This window comes from Grammomys surdaster, unplaced genomic scaffold (genome assembly GCF_004785775.1).
Source record: "Grammomys surdaster isolate TR1022 unplaced genomic scaffold, NIH_TR_1.0 125928, whole genome shotgun sequence".
Lineage (NCBI taxonomy): Eukaryota > Metazoa > Chordata > Mammalia > Rodentia > Muridae > Grammomys > Grammomys surdaster.
In genome coordinates this window covers 4,180,645-4,200,784 of record NW_021620751.1, presented here as the reverse complement: position 1 = coordinate 4,200,784, position 20,140 = coordinate 4,180,645, and the positions used below count along the sequence as shown (strand labels likewise).

The 20,140-nt window shown below is 43.3% G+C and overlaps 1 protein-coding gene across 1 annotated transcript in view; it reads right to left on the bottom strand.

The window, feature by feature from the left end:
- Window positions 1-8,188: 8,188 nt before the first annotated feature.
- Window positions 8,189-20,140, bottom strand: part of Parm1 (prostate androgen-regulated mucin-like protein 1) — a 98,189-nt gene continuing 86,237 nt past the window's right edge. The window contains exon 4 of the mRNA XM_028752670.1: window positions 8,189-12,056. Within this exon, the coding sequence (XP_028608503.1) occupies window positions 11,972-12,056 (85 nt within the window). The 3' untranslated portion in view covers window positions 8,189-11,971. The remainder of the gene's footprint in view (window positions 12,057-20,140) is intronic.

The following is a 20,140-nucleotide window of genomic DNA, read 5'->3' as shown; positions in this document are numbered from 1 at the left end:
CACTTTAATATCACTCCAAATTGCTACTGACGTGTTGAAACCTGATTATGCAAAGAACTTCATCTCTGTAACATGGAATTACCTCTGCCGAAAATAGCTCACCTGAGACTTGGGATCTTTTTCTAGCTCAGGGGGAATTGATGTCAGTATAATTAGTTAATGGGCAGGAATCCTCATTTTAAACACAGATATCATTCATGACGCATGGTATATTTGGAAACAGGCACTGTTTGACTGAAGATATCAGATGCTTAGAGGTCCAGTCTTACCTAGGATTCTCGAAAGCAGGACTTTATCCACAATGAAGCACCTTTGCAGTTACCATTGCCCCACAGCTAAGACTGATGCTTTGTTAGAAATCAATGTTAATTAGTCATTAGATATAGGATGTGCTGGACTGAGAGGTGTGAAATGTGCTGATAAGGACAAGGCCAAACAACAAGATCCTAAAGGATGGATTTTGGTAAAGGAATTCTTGACTGTCCTATAAACTCTTACAAATACCTTGCCTGGGAATTCCCACCAAATAAAGGGGGGCATGAATCAAAGGATAGACTTTCATAAAAAGAACTGATAAACTGATTTCAGAGGAGAATGACAGGCTGATGTGAACTCAGAGGACTCTCCTTCAGATAGCTGAAGGCTTCGGTGTGAAAGGTGGAAGGATGGGTGTTTACTGTTCTTGAACAAGGAGCAGGAGGCCACTGTGAGGGGAGGCATCTTGGACTCGTTAGAGTCTTGTGCACGAGCTCAGCAGTAGAAAACTTGTGACACAGATGTTGAGTACGTTCAGACCTTCAGCACAGTGAAAACTGCCCTGTCTGGTTGTCAAGACACCCACGTGAGGTTCACATTCTGATGCCAGGAAGGGAGCAGAGTCACAGGGAGCTGGGGATAGGGTGTGGTGTCAGTGGCGGTTGTGGTGTTGAAAAGAACTCCAGTCATCCAGGGCAGATAAGCTAGGCTTTATTCACTCTGGGCAAAGGTCACTAGGCAGGCAGCTTGCCAACAAGCACCAAGGTCTACTTTGGGCCACATGGGCCACAGCCCGGCAGTCACAGGCACACATGTAGGCTCACAGAAAGGCAGACAGACATGACATGCTGGCAGAAGTGGGTAAGACTGAGGTAAAGGCCCTTGACCTCAAGACTTTATTTACATAGAACCACACAGAAGTGGCATTCTGTCAGAAAAACAAAACAACACCCCCAATTATATAAGAGATTGCATCACTATTTACTTTGGGGTTCTCTGGATATCCGGGGGCAGCCATGTTTTAGCTTGCTCATACTGATATCCTTATCAGTGTCAAAACATAAGCTCGCCTTTATAGCCAGCCTCCTGTTCCCAAGACTCCACCAGAGAAAAGGAAGCACCTTCAATCCACCAGATACACTTTGCTAACAATTAGCCAAAGCCTACACTACCTAGCCCAAATATTTTTTAAGTGTAGATTTATGTGTTTGATTTTATATGTGGAGTCTTTCTGTTGTGAAGTGGCATGGTTTTCTTTTCGTCATTATTTGACACTTTAGTTGTGTGTGTTTGCATTTCTTGTTCTGTTTTCTCATTCCTTCTTACAACAGAGAAAAGAAAGAAAAGAAAGACAAGTGTTTACCGGGCACAGTGCATAAAGATCTTAGTCTTTCTGTGATTTGATTTTGGAGACAATTTCATGGCAGTACCCAGATGAACCCTGAACTCACAGACTTACTCTCCTCCTATCTCAGCGTTCCGAGTGACTGCTGAGATGATGGGTGTGTATCACTGTCCCAGGCTTTATTTACGTTTTGTATTGGTAGTGCCAGGTAGCCATTGCCATCTTTGTTTTTGCGTGTGTCTCTACTGGCTGGTTTGTGTGTGTGTGTGTCAACTTGACACAAGCTGGAGTTGTCACAGAGAAAGGAGCCTCCCTTGAGGAGATGCCTCCATGAAATCCAGCTGTAAGGCATTTTCTCAATTAGTGATCAAGGGTGAGAGGGCCCATTGTGGGTGGTGTTATCCCTGGGCTGGTAGTCATGGGTTCTATAAGAAAGCAAGCCGAGCAGGCCAGGGGAAGCAAGCAAGTAAGCAGCACTTTTCCATGGCCTCTGCATCAGCTCCTGCCTCCAGGTTCCTTCCCTGTGTGAGTTCCAGTCCTGACTTCCTTTGGTGATGAACAGCAATGTGGAAGTATAAGCTGAGTAAAACCCTTTCCTCCCCAACTTGCTTCTTGGTCTGATATTTTATACATGAATACAAACCCTGAGTAAGACACTGTCCTTTCTTTCTTTATTCTCATGGCACCCTTAGTTTTTCTGAGGGATTCATATTTCTCAGAGAGCCACACATGGAGATGGGGAGCTGCCAGGAGGTGGTGGATATATGGCATGTGGAATGGTCTGTGAGTTTGAGTGTAGGAGGTTACATGCTCAGAATGCTTTGAGCACATTCTCCATTTTCACCCTAAATACTCTCTCTCTCTCTCTCTCTCTCTCTCTCTCTCTGAGTGAGGAAGACAAGACGGCTGGAAGGATGAGAGAGGAAAGAAGGAAGACCAGTTAAAATAGGGATGGAGAAGATTTGGCACATGGACACAGTTCTCTGTTTCCCATTCTTTCCTTATTTGTCTTTTTCTTGGCTCATTTGTCTTTTGAAAATGTTTAAGTGGCAAAACGTTATCCAGCTCAGCAGTTCTCTTCATTTCTTCTAGGCCTCAGATTCTGTTCATGTTTTGACTGAAAGGTTAAGTCATTCTACCTCGAAAAGTCATGGGCAGGTGAAATGTTGAGGGAAGACCCTGGGGACATGTCTTCATGACACCTTCCAGCCATGGCTACAGGAAGTTGAAAAGGACAAACTATAACAGGGTTATGTAGTTGGGCAAAGAGAACATTTCAGCATGGATTTTCTTCTATGCTTTAATATGTACATGTGTGCATATACACCCTCAGGTCTCTAATATGTACATGTGCACATATACAGCCACGGGTTTTTTCTATTCTTTTTCATCTTCCATGCACTATAAAGTGAGTTAATATGCTATAATTTGTCACCAGAGGAATAATGCATGCTAACTAGGAATAGAATGTTTGCCTGGAGACACAGTGACCAAAGGCCTGCCTTACTCCTTGGGGAGGAAGCATGCCAGATCATGATTAGTTTTGGCTTGGAATGGTTACCTTTCCTACGACCTCCTTCCTAACATATAGAAGCCTGAAAAACGCCTCTTAGAATTCCTTTTTTAAATGCAAGTCTAGCTCACATTTGTCAATACTGGGTTTTCAGGCAAGAAATGAAAGACATAAAAAAGGTGACCCATTCTCCTGTACAACACATTGTTCTCAGCTGCAGCTCCAGCAAGATCCTGAGAGCCCTGCTTCCTTCTAGCAGTCTGAAATCTTAGAATTTGAGTAGTGACCCTCTGATGTCCTCCTTGACCATTCCCTTCTTTCTGATCCTTCCAAGTGTGTGTAAGACCCTAAGGTCTGCATGAAATTCTCAACTCTGCATTGACATTTTAACATAAATTCCTGGACTATGCAGAGTAGTGTTCTTGACTTTGCTTTTCCTGACAATGCCTGTAGCAGGGCTGACTGTCTTGGCTCTAGAGGCTGGCAATGAACTTCTGTTTCTCACACTTCCCTGCAATGCCTGCCTTTATGACTGGTTGAGCTTTTCAACACTCTACCCAGAGGTGTTTGTGAAAACAAATCCTGACCATGTGCCAAGGGGGAAACAGTAGGGGGACAAGATGGAGTTCTGGACCTTGTCCTCATGACTTTGAGGATCTGAAGCCTGGAGACTCCTGATGTTGAGTTGGTGGTGATTAAATGAGTGATTGCTACAGTTCAATCTTCATATAATACCTATATTAGTTAGATGTCCATCACTTTAATGAAATGTCTGAGAAAATTAATCTATAAGGAGAGTCCCCCTCTCCCACAGTTTGGAAGTGCCAGCCATGGCTCGTTGGTTGTCCTCCTTCCTTTGAGCCTGTGATGAGCCCATCATAGGGACAAAACTCATCTCATGGCCAGGAATCAAAAGAGAGAGAGAAGGTGCTGGTGTCGCATAACCCCCTTTGAAAACATGTCCTAATGACCCAGTGGCCTCTCACTAGGCTCTGCTTCCTGAAAGTTCTACCTTTTTTTTTTTAAAGTGCAATTTTAGGGGCCAAGCTTTAACAGGCAGGCCTTTGCAGAACATTTGAGATCCAAATCATTATACCCCACCAGATTTGTCCTTCAGAACCCATGCTGAGAGTTACTCCTCTTCATGATGTTGTATAGCAATAGTATACACAGTCTGTCTATGATGTTTTAAGGTAGGGCCTAGGGCAGGTGATTGGGATTAGAGGAAGTCACTAGTGTAGAGCCCTCATAACTGAATGTTTCTGGCTTTCGAAGAATAGACTAGAACACACACACACACACACACACACACACACACACACACACTCCTTGACTTTTGCCATATGATGCCTTATGAGACAGTGAGACTGAGTAAAAAAACTCATCACCCAATGTGGCACCTCGACCACGTTATCTCTAGAAGTGTGAGTCAAAATGGACCACTTCCCAGCATTCCTCAATAGTCTGAAGTGTTGTGTTACTATTTGTGTTTCCACTCTGTGTAGGAATATATAGTGACCTTGAGCATAAGAGACAGCATAGGGACTGGCAAGTAACCAGCCCCGGGGATTGTACTGCCTTCAAAAGACCCAAAGCATTACCAAGAGCAAGTATTACTATGCAGGGCCTCTTTAGAACACTTTGCTATAGGGAGGACCTTGCTTCCATGCTGGGCACCCAGCTCTAGCTGGGTTATCCCATATGGAAAGACCTGTCTGATGGTTGGCAGGATACAGGTACCAGGATATCTGGCATGGGATGAGGATTCTGCTTGAGAGGGCTGCAGAGTGTGGATTCTGAAGACCATGGGTCAATACTTCATCTGCCCGACCACCCCACCACCTGTGTCCACAGGCTACGTTTATCTAAAAACAAATCATGTTTGGTTCTTAGCTTCTTTATCCATATTATGGGGGATATTAATATCTGCCTCACAGGGCTGTTAAGCCTTATCAAGTGCCCAAAACAGTATGTGGCTCATGGTAAATGCTAAGTAAGGAGATGGTGTCATTACTATTCTAAGGGAGGACAAGCTGACACAATGGCGGACCCTTGGGTAGTAGTAGGGGGACTCAAATATGATTCCTGTGGATATCAGGGAAATGAAGAAGTTCATATTGGATTTCAAGAGCCCACAGCTCTGCCCCGGTGTCCTCTCAGGACAGGATGGCAAGTAGATTCTCCCTAAAGAAGATAGCTTGGCAGCCAGCAGGAGTTAGCACAGAGTTGACAATGTCAGGCAGGGAACATGTCCCGGGGAGCTGACCGGGCTTGCTGTTGGCTCCATGACAGACCCCTTAAGATTGCTCAAAATAGCTTGGGGGGGGCTGTGCAAGGGGTGGAAAGTCCCTTGGTAGCAGGAGGTGGCAGGGTTAGGCTTAGACTCTTGTGTGGAAAGAGCTCTGATGACAGAGAGTTGGTTTGGGTCCCAACCTTGACAGTAACTAAATTTAAACTATCGGGAAAGCTAGTTCATGTTATTCATTACTGAGCACACAGATGACATATTTACTGTATTGATGAATAAGTTTCACATCTTAGAATTTGCATGAGGAAAGGAGTATGACTTCTAAAGCTAATATAGGCAAGCCCCATCAGCATCTGGGTTCCCCAATGTATTGTAACCCAATAAATTGTAACCGTTCAATTTACTGGTTCACATAGAAACAGACTGCATTTGTTGATGCAAACTGATGATGTTATTGTGTAGTGAGCTGTTCTGGTGAAGTGAATGTTGCTGGCTCTGCCCTGGCCAAAGATGAGATCCGTTAAGAGAAGTGATGTCACCTCTTGCAGCTTTCCTTACACAAGACCAATGCCAAGATATTGATTTGGACATCAGAATGTAAAGTGTGTTAATACTACACTTTCTTTGTGTGTTAATGTCTAGTATGTGGGTGTGTCTGTGTTTGTGTGTGTGCTCACATGTGTTTAAATCCAGGAGGAAGTTAGAGGTTGTTATCAGGTGTCTATCACTTTTCATCTTACTTTTGGAGACAAAGTCTCTCTCTCTCTCTCTCTCTCTCTCTCTCTCTCTCTCTCTCTCTCTCCTCCTTCTCCCTCTTCCTTCCCCTCCTCCTTCCCCATCTTCCTTCCTCCTCTCCTTCCCCCTCTTCTCCCCCTCCTTCTTCTCCCTCTTCCTCCCCCTCCTCCTCTTCCTCCTTTCCTTTCCTCCTTCCCCCTTCTCTTTCCCCTTCCTCCTACCCTCTCCTTCCTCTTCCCCCTCCTCCCCCTTCTCCATCTTCCTCCTCCTCTTTATCCACTCCTCCTCCCCTCCACCCCCCCATACTCCATCTCTCCATGAAGCATTTTTGTTAGACTGGCTATCCAGCATATCTTCAGGACCCCCGTCCCTGACCTCCAGCCCCAGAGTTACAGACATCACTGCCATGCACGGCTTTTATGTGGGTACTGGGAACCAAGTTCATGTTCTCATGCATATGCAGCAAGTACTTTGCTGATTGCATCACCTCCCTAGCCCAGGCTATATATTCTTGTTGAGCTTTTGCTTACTATTAAATTTAAAGCTCTTTCATACCACCTCCATTCAGGAAAATCTTTTAAAAATTCAAGTAGCTCAAAAATTTATTTATTTTATTTATGTATTTATTATATCTTATGATCATTAATTTTGTGAAATGGTTATCTTTTTTTATTTTTCACTGTTTTGAAATGGCTATCTTTAAAAAAATGTGTGTGTGTGTGATGAATGCAGGTGGCCAAAGAAACCAGAAGAAGGAAGTGTCAGGTGCCCTGGAGCTGGAGTTATAGTCAATTGTATACTACTTATCAAGGGTGCTGGGAACTGAACTTCAGTCCTCTAGAAAGGTACCTTTTCAGCCTGAGAAACATAGGAATCTTCTGTTGCTTTTGTGCCCAAAGTAGGTCTTCGAGAGGTCATCAACTTGTGGGTCCTTTGCCTGTCAGAGTGAACAGCTGGTCAGGAAAAGAGCTTTGCTTTGGTTTATGTTTTCAGAGGGGTCAGCCCGTGGTCCTGTCTCTCATGGGATAGTGGTGGGAGGGGAAAGCAGGGGAAGATGCTCACCTCCTGCAGCGGGAATTCAAAAGACAGAGTAGAGTCCCCCAAATCATCGACCTAATTTCCTTCTACTGGATCCCACTTCACAAAGTTCTCACAATAATCTGCAGTAGTGGCACAGATAGGAGACCAGGCCCTCAATACACAAGCCTTGGTGGGATGCATATTCAGATTATATCACCCAGAACAATCAATAGAAGGGGCTTGTTCCATGTTTGGAATCCATTCCTTAAGATGTCCTAGCAAGTCTTTGATGTTTTGTTTCTGGTAGCCAGACAACTAAATGAACCAACCCAGATTTAGTATACATTCATCATCTAGCCAATAATGCCAAGGTCTTCTTTGTGGTATTTGCCTATCATGATAACACTTCTGAAATGGTGATAGAGAGTCAGGAGCTCAAAGCCAGCTTGGACTGCATAGTAAGTTCAAAGCCTGCCAGGACTCTACTAGGCTCTGTCTCAAGGTTACCCCCCCCCAAACACACGCACACTAGTTTGCAGCTGGTTCCCTCCTCCCCATGGAGCAAAATGCATGGGATTTGCTGTGGCTATTTTCTTCAAAATCAAAATAATATTTGGTTAGCTTCTCAGGGTTGAAATTATACTCTGGATGGCTGAAATTGCCTGCTAATTAGCTGTCAGATAAGGATGAATATGCTGAATTTAATTTTTTTGAAATGGAGTGGAGCAAACACCACATGTACTGCTAATGCCAAGTGTTTTAATGTGACTTGATTATGCTTACCGTCTCGCTCATTGAATCAAAATGTTTGCTTGCACCTCGGCTGGATGAAGCACATAGAGTATTTGGGAGCGAAATCACTGCTCAGGTTTGCTCAACACTGGCAGTTTCCCATCCTGTTTCAAGATCAGAGCGACCTTCCCGTGCTACAGAATTATTATTTATTGATGGGGTGGAGGGGGGGCACAATTTCTTTAAGGACAAGTCAGAGCTACTTAATATGACCAATAAAAACAAACCCAGCAACCTGGGTAACAGAACATCTCAAAATGTGAATCACCACAGCTAGACACAGCTTTTAACCATTTTAATTGGCAGAGTTATAATTGGTATGCAATATGTCTTACAACAAATGTAGATATGACGTCATCAAATATCAAAGAAGTTGCACACCTTCCCATCTTTAAACGATCTCAGCTAACTTACTCCAAGAGAGCAACGTGGCAACAAGTCAATGCAAACAAATGTTTCCGAGATCAAAGTTGAAATGGTACATCCATTTGCCCTCAAAAGAAGGTTAAAGGCAAAGAAGGTGAATCGACGTGCAAATTAGCATCTGGACCAATCACAAAATTCGTTTTCAAGATGCATAGGATCAAACCATGCACCCTTGCAAGCAAGATGAAGGGCAAACAGACGACATCAGACCTTAATCTACTCCTATGAGACCTCAGGATGTGAATCTCAGAGGCCTTCTTCCAGAAGGGCTGAGGCATCCAGGTGTGCCATCCTAACCTGGTCCTGATGCAGGTCTGTGAGACCTGTGTCCTGGACCACCTTTTCAGTTGAAGGGGAGACATCCTCTGTGGCCCCAGGGACAGTTAACCCTGTATCAGTCAGGTGCATAGGAGGGAAGTTCAGAGCTCTGATAGCCATCTGAGGTGGCCATGACATTAACTGTAGTTTTACTGAGTAAAAACAAAACACAAATATAACAGCAAGTAAGAAACTGAGCTCACTTATATATCTTATATAATACTTGAAATGTCCATAAATAGTTTTTCTCCAGAAACTGAAAACACTGTAGACACAATTTCATTAATCCTCACGACACGTCCGTGAGGTAGGAAGGGGTAAGGCCACTATGAAAGCATCACCCCCATTTTACAAATGAAGACACAGCTGTGCAGGGAGGATAGGGACCCATCAGGGCCATGGTGAAAGAAAGCATCATTGCCTACTATTCTTTAATCATTTGCAGTCCATGGAGAAGAGGCTCCTAGCTTTCTTTTTGCTCTGACTTTCTCTCCAAAGCATTCTGGCCAGTTTGTTCCATGATGGGGTATGACTGTTTGGATCTACTTAGGGGGACCACTAATTTCCCTTGTGTAGACATGAACTAACTCTCCCTGAGGTAAAGGACATCAATTATTGGCGCATATATATATTTCAGAGCTGTGCGTGTGTGTGTTCGTGCATGCATGCATGTGTGTGTGTGTGTGTGTGTGTGTGTGTGTGTCTAGTGATGTTTGTAGAGTAAATATGTTGAAACCTTTTGGCCAATTCAAAAGCAGAAAAATATATTTGGCAAAGTTCATTCTCACACTCACACACTTTATAGTAACAAACACACTAGGGTCATTCTTGAGCTTTGAGTGTACACTGTCAGTCACCTTGTTGTATATGACTGCTTTGCATTTTGCTGAAAGCAATTAGAAGCTAATCAGAGACATGGCAACTACATGCTCACATACAATGGCATCCTTTGGTGTGAAAAAAATTTTTTTACTGTGTTTCTGGTTTCTAATAGGTCTTGGGAGGAAGCTGGTTCCTCTGGTCTAGGATTTATTTTACCCCAGAAGCTATATTTGAACTATATTTCCCCTTTGTGTCACATGTCAAAAAATGTTTTTAGCTGACAGAGGACAATGACATGTGGAATCCTGGTGTGTACTGGTTGTCCTTTGCCTGACCAGAGGCCTGTGAAGGGGTCAGCATAGGAAGGAGGGACAGTTGTTCAGGCCAAGTGTGGTCAGAGGGCATACCTTTGCAGTGTGTGTGTGTGTGTGTGTGTGTGTGTGTATGTGTGTGTGTCTGGTGTTTTACATTCAGGGATATCTTAATTTTTGCAAATCCATTCCTTGTTACCCACTCTGCTCACAGGTTACCTTTGAGGACTGATCTTTCCCTTTTGGCACTTCTGAGATTTAGGGAGGATTTTCTTCAAAGCCTGGGGTGGCAGGTTGTGGGAAGTACTCCTATTTGTTGACTCTATACCAGAGGGGTTCAGGATAGCAATATGAGAGTGTTTTTCTTCAACTGAGGTTGGGGGCTGGGCAATATCTGTCTGAGGAATTAAAATGGATAGTTTGTTGTTCCCTGTGACTTCATAGGACAATAGAGCATACTTTCTCCTCCATGAAATCAGGAATTAAGATGCCAGGTGCTATTATCAGCCATTACAAAAGAACAGCGGTACAGCCTTGTAAAAAAGCTCTCTAGAAACACAGACATATATGAGGCAACAACAGCGCATGCCAGAAGCCAACCTATCAAGCAGCAAACTAAACACTTGAGGAAAAAAATTGATGTTTCACTTTGTTAAAAATGAAAGGGTCTTCCTGATGCCTGAGTGTTTTTTGTTTTGTTTTTTTGTTTTTGTTTTCAATGTTACAAGGGTATTGCAGTGAATGGTCTCAATCTCAGCCTTTGATATTTCCAGCTAGGAAGTCCTTTAGGGTGGAAGGTTGTCCTGTGCTAGGTAGGGTGTTTAACAGGATCCATAGTCTCGACTTCTCTCTAGCACTTCCAACTAACAAAGAAACAATAAAAAATTGCTACTAGACACCTCGGGTGTGGGTAGGGGGTGAGAGGGGTGAGAGGGGTGAGACGTATGCAATCACCTCCTGGTGAGTTGTAAGTGAAAGAAGCAGATGCTGGCATAGAAGAATGATCACTTCTCAGAATTTGTCGTACACGATTTGAGACTGCCCACCTGAAGGTATTCACTCATTAAAAGGAAGAATGGGGAAGGTAAGTGTTAGGGAGAACAACAGATAGTTCTTCATGTCTCCATCCTATGGAAGTGAGTGCTTTGGATGAACAGTTGCAGATAGAGTACTGCCTTCCTTAACTTTTTTTTTGAATAACATTTAGCCATTATCCCACACAGATAGCAAGACAGTGAAGCAGTTGATGCTTTATGGGTGTGAAGCGAGAGTTCTATGGGTTCCTCCAAGCTTTAGATATCTCCTGCTACCATGGAGAGCTGACTCCTGCTTGTTTCAAGAGGGTCTGTGGTGCACGTAAGCTTTTGTCCCTCTCTCCTTCCCCCATCCCTTAGACTCTGAATGTCTCTCCCCATCTGTTCTTCAAGCTCACCTCCCCGTTTCAATTTTGGAATCGTAACTTTCTTGAAAGCTATCTGGTTGGGATCCCTGTTGCCTTAGGGTGGCCTAGATGGGGAGAGCAGGTTGAGAGTCTGCTGATTGACAGCCTGCTGTGCTACTTTGCCCTTGTCTGCTGCTCTCCTCCTGGGCACAGCATCTTTCCTCTTTCATCAGTTAGGCAGCTAAGAATTGTCTATCCACTTATAGGAAAGTAGGCATCCTGTCAGATACAACCAGGCAAAGAAGTACTAAAAAGGAATCAAGAAGCCTCTGCTTCTTCCCCAGAAGGTGGCAGCCTCCTGGGATGTATTCCTTTCTCCTCACTGATATTTAATGTAATTTCCTGTAGAGTACTTTAAGAAATAATCCAAACCAAAAGATCCCCTAAAATTAAATCCCCCACCAAGAAACTCACATCCCCTTTCCTCAGTCCTTTCCAAGGTGGCTTCCATGATAGGGGCTCTGCAGCCCCCACCTCATAGTATCTGTCTTGGTCAGTGCAAAGATGGCCCATGTCAGTTGCAATTCGGCCTCCACCGGCCTTTATGCAATGGTTCTTTTGTACCAGAAGGGGGGCATTGTAGTAGCAGCCAGAGGAGAGGGAAAGAAAAAACGAAAACAACCATACCAACAAAAGAGGGCTTGCGATTGTCGTTCAGTGTACATCAGGTACTTGTTATAATTCTACTGAATAAGCACTTATAAATAAAGGACAGCTATTTCTTGTCCTTAGCCACCTTCCTTTGTTAAGAGTCATCATAGAGAGGGTTGTTGTAGTTTCCCCAAGATCCGTAGTCATGGTCATCCAGCAGCCTTCCATAGGAGGAATGCCTGTGTGGGAAGCAGAGGGTGGAGTTACTTGAGGATGTACCATCTGAGGACAAGTTAACACCCTGCAGACTGAACCCAGGATGCTTACAGGTCTGTGGGAGGGAAAGATAGCATCATCCCATTAAGATAACCCTAGACCATGTCAGCCCCTGGTTACTGGCTTCTGCCTATCCCTTTCTCTTGAGATTTGTTGAGTCTCTTTCTCTTTCTCCTGCAGTGCAGGAGGAGGGAGAAGGGTCCATTTCCACGGCTGCACAGTAAGAAAGGAAGGTCATGGAGCTTGGGTCCCAGTGTCTTGAGTAGGCCCCAGGGCTAATTTTCTGTGAAGAAATATCCACACAGCCATAGCCACAATTGCAGTTAACACAGCCCTCTGGGCTTTGTTGTCATTTGTAAAGTGAGTCTCTGTTAGGTTTTTAGTAGATCTTCAGAATCAAGACTGAAAGACATGCTTCTCTGATGAGGAAAATGGTATTTGGGAAATTTGATTGACATGACTGAAACTATCCAGCTGAGCTATGTCTCAGATCCCCACCTTAATCTAAAAATGGAGTTCTCAGGCCTTAGATTCCCCTGAGTCTGGTTAGCTCCTAGTTCAACAGCAACATGGTCTAACCAGGATATGCTGGGTGCCCCAAGAGATTATAGCACACCTATGATTTCTGTAAGTAACTGAAGTCATCCTTTGCTTCTTTTGCTTCCTTAAGATCTCTGAATGGCTGCTCATGTAAGCCAAAGTCCTTACAATGGTTCAAGAAGTCATGAAGGCTCAAGATCATCTACTTGTATGTGAGAAATCAGTTGCTACCAAAGACCCTTGCTCTCTCAGCTCCCAGTATATACTCTTTCTGTCTCCCATGTGTAATACCTTCACACCAGGGCCTTTGCACTTACTGATTCCTAGCTCATGCATCTTCCAAAAACACTACATGATTTATATAATTGTTTTGTAATTACTTCTCCTCTTTGACTCTATGTCTCTTGAGGGCAGAGATAATAATTCACCTGTAATGTTTATTCATGGTTCTATTTCTAGCTTCTAGAAGATGTGTGCAGTAAGTCATCCAGAATTGTCTGTGGAAGACATAGTCATTGAAAAAGACAAATCTTGAGTTCTCACAGAAGTCAATCTGTTCACAGAGATGGGAGATTCCCTGGGAATGGCATGGTCATTTAAAGACTAAAGGGAATGACAGGATTGTAAGAACACCATAAACAAGCATGTAGTGACCCTAGTGACCCTGAGGTCCATGCTAGTATCTGAATTCTTACGTGTGTCACAGCCTCCCACAGTGACACCATCCATCAGAACCTGTTTAGACTGCACTCTTGCTGGGCTAAGGTGCAACTTGAGGTATAAGAGCTAAATCTAGATCCAAGGGGCTGAGATTGGACTCAAAATCATGGATGCTAAATACAGGGCATGGACATGCCCACTCCCCATAGTCTTTTCACAGGACAATATGGGGACATAGTCTTCTCAGAGCCAGATATGGATATTAAGCAAAACGGAAACACAACCCAAGTGCCACAAGAAGCATCCGCTCCACTTCGGTCGGTTGCTCAAACTCTTGCTCTTGCCCTCCTGCAGCTTACTGACATCAGCTAGAGATTGGCAAAGAGGTGGATGGCATTAGCAAGAACCAGACTTGCTGTACTCGTTTCAGAGTTCTGATGTAGCTCCTGCAAGCTAACTCAGTGGATCCCGTCTATATTCCTGGCAACTTGAAAATGTTCCTCAAAATAGTTGGTTTACAGTACCAGCTCACAATCATGTGTGTGTGTGTGTGTGTGCATATTTGTGTGTGTGTGTGCATAGGTATATATGTGTGTGTGTTTGTGTGTGTATGTGTGTGTGCATAGGTGTATATGTGTGTGTATGTGTATTTGTGTATGTGTATGTGCATAGGTGTATATGTGTGTGTATGTGTGTGTGTTTGTGTATGTATGTGTGTGTGTTTGTGTATGTATGTGTGTGTATGTATATGTGTGTGTAAGTGTGTGTATGTGAAAGAGAGAGTGCATAAGCAGCAACCCAGACACACTCTTGCCTTTTTAATATACAGTAAGAGCAAAGGTCATTTTGGTAGGTGAAGATTATGAGCTGCACACGGCCAACTCTCCGTTCACTTAAAAGCCTCCAGTTCTAACCAAATCTGAACAGGATGACAGAAGTGGGAGCAGCTGTGTGAGAAAATAAAACCCAGGCGCTTGGCCACGGGGGTCCACCCTCTGTTTCAGCTTGTCTTTACTGCTGTAAGTTTGGCAAGCATGTTCACAATAACCCCATGCCTTCATTGACGGCAGCCTCTGCTTCACCTTTGAAGTTAATTTAACTTCTTGTGGCATTTTAATCTCTTTCATATAATTTTATTCTCATAAGCTGCCAGTTTGGTCAATAGATGTATGTCTTGAATAGGTTTCTTGACCCCTCTGTTCCTTCATTTACAAAATGGCGAGTTAAAAAATGCATTAAAGTTGTTAGAAGGGCTCAATGAGGTAATGCATTTTAAAGGCTTGGCATACAATAAATATTGGCCAACACTGCTTTGTAACTTTTATTATAATGAAACTCATACAAGCCCACGCTAAATCTGCAAACGGTAAAGTTGCACTACTGAAACTATGCTTCAGGCTTAGTAATAAATCCAGTTTCTGATATTATTGTTATTTGAATCTTATAAAATATCATTACAGGCAAAGTGATGTCAAAAGGTTAAAACTCCTCGGGTCAGCAAGCTTTGCAGTCTGTGGTTACTTTAGGCACTCGGGACAAGGCTACACCTGAATTTGCTGTAGCGAGAGTAGCAAGAGTAGCCTCTGTTGCACAAACAGGAGGGGAACCAAGGGGAGCACTGGCCTCGGCTTTCATTTTTCTTTCTATTTATATTTGAACAGTGAGTGTTGCTGAGAGAGGAAAGAGATGAGAGGGAGGTGGATCAACCAAAATAGGGGGAAATAAAGGGAGAAAAATAGGAAATGCATTGAACCTACGGGGTTGGCTCTTCATAAATTCGGGATATGCTGGGGTTTGAGCCAGACTTGGGTATATCTGATGTTGTGGATGGAGGAAAAGGAACACAGTTGTGGGTATGTGACAAGGGAAGACTAGTTAGTGAGCATTTGAATCTTTTTGTCTGGGCCAGCACTTCTTAAGCCATGGTATATGGTGATTGGGCACGGGGAAGTTCCCAGATGGGCCTATGTAAGCAGAGTCTAAGAAGTAAAAATGGAAACTTCCTCTTACTTCAAACATTAGGAAAGTAGGCGTAAGGAACTTAGATGGCTTTGTCAATGTTATTTAATGGGAGACTCATTAATAAACATGTCTTCCCTCTGTCAGACAGCACTGCTCTATCTAATTTCAACCTGAAGAGCAATTGGTATGAGCGACATCATCTTGCTCATGTGATTTCTCAATACAGATGGGCACCTGCCTTATATCACTGTTTTCCATTTGCTGAGAATTGTCTCCTCTTAAATGAATGTTGTGGGGACAGACTATATCTTACTTTTTCTCTAAATATCTGCATGATTAATGTATTGACTTTGATGCCATGGTTATGGTGTAAATATTTGAAGATGACTGCTTGTGTCTAGAAGCATATAAATTGAAGATGTTAAATTGGCCAATATTAGAGGGGGTTCTTATGGATTGAGGCAACATTGGCAAAGTGAAAAATAAAATCTCAGTAAAGAAAGCCAGAGGTCAAAGGCTCCTCTTGACTTAAAGACAGGAAAAAGAAGAAGAATTATGGCCAGACCCTGTGCCATGCTGTGGTTTTCCAGCACTTAGCTCAGTGCCCACAGTGCCCGGCTCAGTGACACCACTTCTTGGCTGTATGCCTCCTGTACTGTATGGTGTCATTAGACAAAAGCAGAACTGGACAGGGAAATGAGGAGCAGTCTCTTATTTTATCCTCTCATGTTTTTATCAGTACCTAATTATCTTTGAAGATGAGTATGGTGTCACACTTTCTTTGTATTCAAACAGATTTTAGAGAACACCTGATGTTTGTTCAAGAGTACATCCTAGCTCTTGGCAAAGCCTCCACTATGTTGATGAATTCACCCTGAGTCCTCTCTTTTGGCAGGGGAGATCTCACCTTCCAATCATTAGTGCTTATCACAGGCTGAGCAGGAAGGAAACACAGATATTAAGACCGGATTTATTTCAGGAAGAATGCTGCAGTCATTAGCCATTAGTAATTAGGCATTGGACTCTTATTTTCCATTAGCAAAGATGTCTGTGAGGCTGTCCCTCTGTCCTCCTTCTGTTTCTACCAGTGGCTCCCTGTAGCTGATTATCCCATCCTTGCCTAGATACCTTCACTGAACTCTTAAAACTTAGTCTAAGGGACCCTGTTTTGGAAACTGGGAGACACCATGACCAAAAGAATGCACTCAGATGCCTGTCCTTAGGGACCTTACATTCTGGGATGGAGGCACAATAGCCACATTACAAGGTAGGTGGTAGTAAGTGCCATAGAGGAAATTAAAGAAAAGCATGAGGAATTCCCAGTGGAAGGTGAGGATTACAGTTCTGAACAGTGCCCAGAGAAGATCTCATGAAGGCATCACTTGAGCAGACTCCTGAGTAGAAGAGGGATGAGTCCCATGGACATCTGGAACACATTCTAAAGACAGAGATGGTAATAAGGGCAAAGGTCTTAGAGACAGGACACCTGTGTGGCATGTACCAGGTCCCTAATAAAAATACAATCAACTTTTCATGTTGGATGTTTCAATCCACAGAAAGATTGCAGACAATAGTGATGATGGCTTCTATCAGTCCACCACATATCATGGTTTAAGGCCAGTATTCTGCATAACTGTCTGTCCAAGTTAGGGCATTAACAACCTACATCATGGTCTTAAAGCTATGAAAACTGAGGCCATGGGGACCAGGATTATTCAGCAGCAGTCACTATAGCAAGTTAGTGGCTGAGTCTCACAACTTAGGTCTTAACAGTCCTGCCTCTTTCTACCAAAGTCCCAACAATGGGCCCATTTCCAAAAAAAACATTGTTTTCAAGATCTTTCACAGTCTGTTTTCATTCCAAGCTAGTATTTTCAAACATATCTTTCAACAATCAACCACCTTCACACTTTCATATTTGCTCTTTCTAGTTTTTAAAAGTTAGTTATCTGTGAGAGGCCGTCTGTTTGACCATTGCCACAGAAGAGGGCTGGAGGTCTCTGCCTCTGTCAACAGATTGAGTGTGAAGAGTGAACAGTCTGTGTGGCTCAACAGACACAGGTGGCTTCCAATTCCTCACTCTCAGTTCTTCCTCATTTGAAATAAATATTGCTGTCACGCTCCAACTTTCTCACCCAGACCATTCTTTCATCCAAGAAATGTCCCAGTGGAACTATGGCATGTCAGCTATGGCAGGACCAGAGGATTTATATAGCTCTGGTGGAAGAGGCTGGGACACATGGCTACTTTCTGGAAAGCACATGGAACAGTGCAGGGAGGTGCATCCAGGAACTCATTATAGGGAGGGAGGGCTGGAGGCTCCAGGAGGAGGCTGCGTTAGAGTCATCACTTTGGAATTTAAAAAGGGATGAATCAAACACCTCCTAGTTTGTCCAAAGTCACAGAAACATGAAGAGACAGAGCTGTACATATGGGGGACCTCCACAGCAAAGTATCTCTTACAAAGCAAAATGATTTAAAGTATGGGTCTTGGACCCTCAGCTTCAGTATCCTCGATGGTCTGGCTAGGAATGTAGATGTATGGGCCCTACACAAGCTTTCTGAATCAGAATCAGGATCAGAATCTTGGAAATTGTCTGTAATATGCTCCCCAACTGACAATTTCATACAGTAGAGCCCAGCAAGCTACAGAGGTGGGAATCAAGTAAACTAGCCATCCAAAAATTCCAAAAGCTAATCTGAAAATATTCAGCATATGGACAACAAATTCTGAAAGATCTTGACTGTCACAGCTGGCCGGGGCTAGTCATTAAATCCAACAACAAGCAGAAGCAATCTGCAGTCACTGTGAGACAGAAAACAAGACAGAGAACTTCTAACAAAGACATCTGAAAAGCCAGGCCCTGTTGTGTCGAAAAATCAAGTTCACATTTATTTTTGTGAAGGGCTGCCTAATCACAGCTTCATCCACTTCTGCAGATACAGGCTCTTGTGTGGGGAGATTATCTCCTACCTGAGCAGACTTGAGCAATTTAAACAAAACAGAACTGACTTATACACCACACTTCAATCATCTCTAATTAAAGGCACCCTTTTGCAAGGGGTAGGGAGGGTTTGCTTCCCGTTAAATTTGCAAATGAGCCTTGGAGTAGAGATTGCCTGAAACTGTTTCTGCTTATGAATGTCTAACACAAATGCAACCTCATTTAAAAACAGTGTCACATGAAAGGTGCCACGAAACACACAGTGACACTACGGAGCTCCTGCTCCATCCTCTTCCTCCCTTCCCCTCTTTTCTTTCTCCTATGAGGTTGTGTGTGTGTGTGTGTTCACCAAGTGAGGATGCCAAAGACATAGTTGTTCTTCCAGCCTCATATTGGAGAATTCTATGAATCACATCACATGACATGCACAGTTCTGAAACCGACAGATGCCACACAACAACTTTGTTTAGTAGCATCCCTTGGCCTCCCCTCTGAACGTATGCAGGTATCCCAATTTAATCCTTACTGGAGTAAAGTTTTATTATAGTCCACTTTATAGAGGAAGGCAGTATAGACTGATTAAAACACTTGCCCATAGGTCCTATGCTCTGTGGACATTCTATACTCATCATCTCAACCATAAATGAATCTTGACAGCTACAGCAAAAGGACTAGTGTGATCTTGAACTTGTAGGCAGAGCTCTTGTTTCTTCTTTCACATGGAACCGATGCTCATCAAGTTGGGCCCACAACAGGAAAGCTCAGGGCAGTTTAGTTGTATAAACTACATCCCATGATGGCTCAGCTTATTAAAAGATACAGTTCTTCGGGTAGCAGACTCAGTGACAAAGCTAGAGGTGATAGGCCTCTGGAAAGCAGAGTGTGCAAACAGATGATGAGTTCACTGATGACTTGGAGTGAAACAGAAAGGCTCTGAGCCCTGTCAGCAGAGCTTGCAAGGGGCACCGTGTTTGGGAGGTGAGGGTATGTTTTGCAGTGGTTTGCACTCGCAGGGACGTTGGCTCTGCTAGGGCTGTAGCCTGTGGATCTAGGCCATAAGCTAACAGCTCCCTTATGACCTAGGATTTCAGTTAGTAGGCAAGTGATAAGAGTCCATTAGATAAGACAGCAGTTGCATGGTATCGTTCTTAGAAATATGATATGAGAGAAGCAGAACAAATTTTTAGCCAAGGTATAGCTTGCTACATATGCCTAGTGTTACACACACAGGTGCGAGTTCACTTGTGCATACATTCACACACATACACATAGATATACACATACATACACACTCACAAAGGAGGAAGGGAGGCAGACATCAGTGAAACTGACTATATATCTGATGAAGTATTAATTAGAAGCATTTCCCAAGAATTTGGCAAAGTAACATTTGAAGGGATTTAGTGTGGTCTAAAACTCATGAAAACAATTAACCTCCTTATATTGCCATTCTCTCCCTCCCAACTCCCCCACCAGATGTAATGGAGAAGTAGAAAGGGGCTTTCCTTAGGGAGTTTCTAATGCCTGTGTGTGACTACCTATCACTAAGTTTACAGTGCCAAATCTGGGTAGATTAAAAAAAAAAGTAGTATCCTTCTGCTTATACCACTGTGGACCATCTTCATTTCAAAAAGAGACATGGGAGAGAAGCAGAAACTCATTTAATTGTAGCCCTAAATTTATCTGGCATTAGAGCTGGGAAGCATAGAGTTTTAATTTAACATTTTGTACATTTTCCATAAGTGCATAGAGCTAATTTGTGATGGCAAGTTAACTATCTAAGTGTGGTAAATTCTTTGATGGCAGGACTCTGTTATGTCATTCAAGTGATTCCATTGTTTAGAGATGCCTGCCACACAGGGCTGATGCTCAGTAAATGTTTGTGTCTCTCTGTCTCTCTCTCTCTCTCTCTCTCTCTCTCTCTCTCTCTCTCTCTCTCT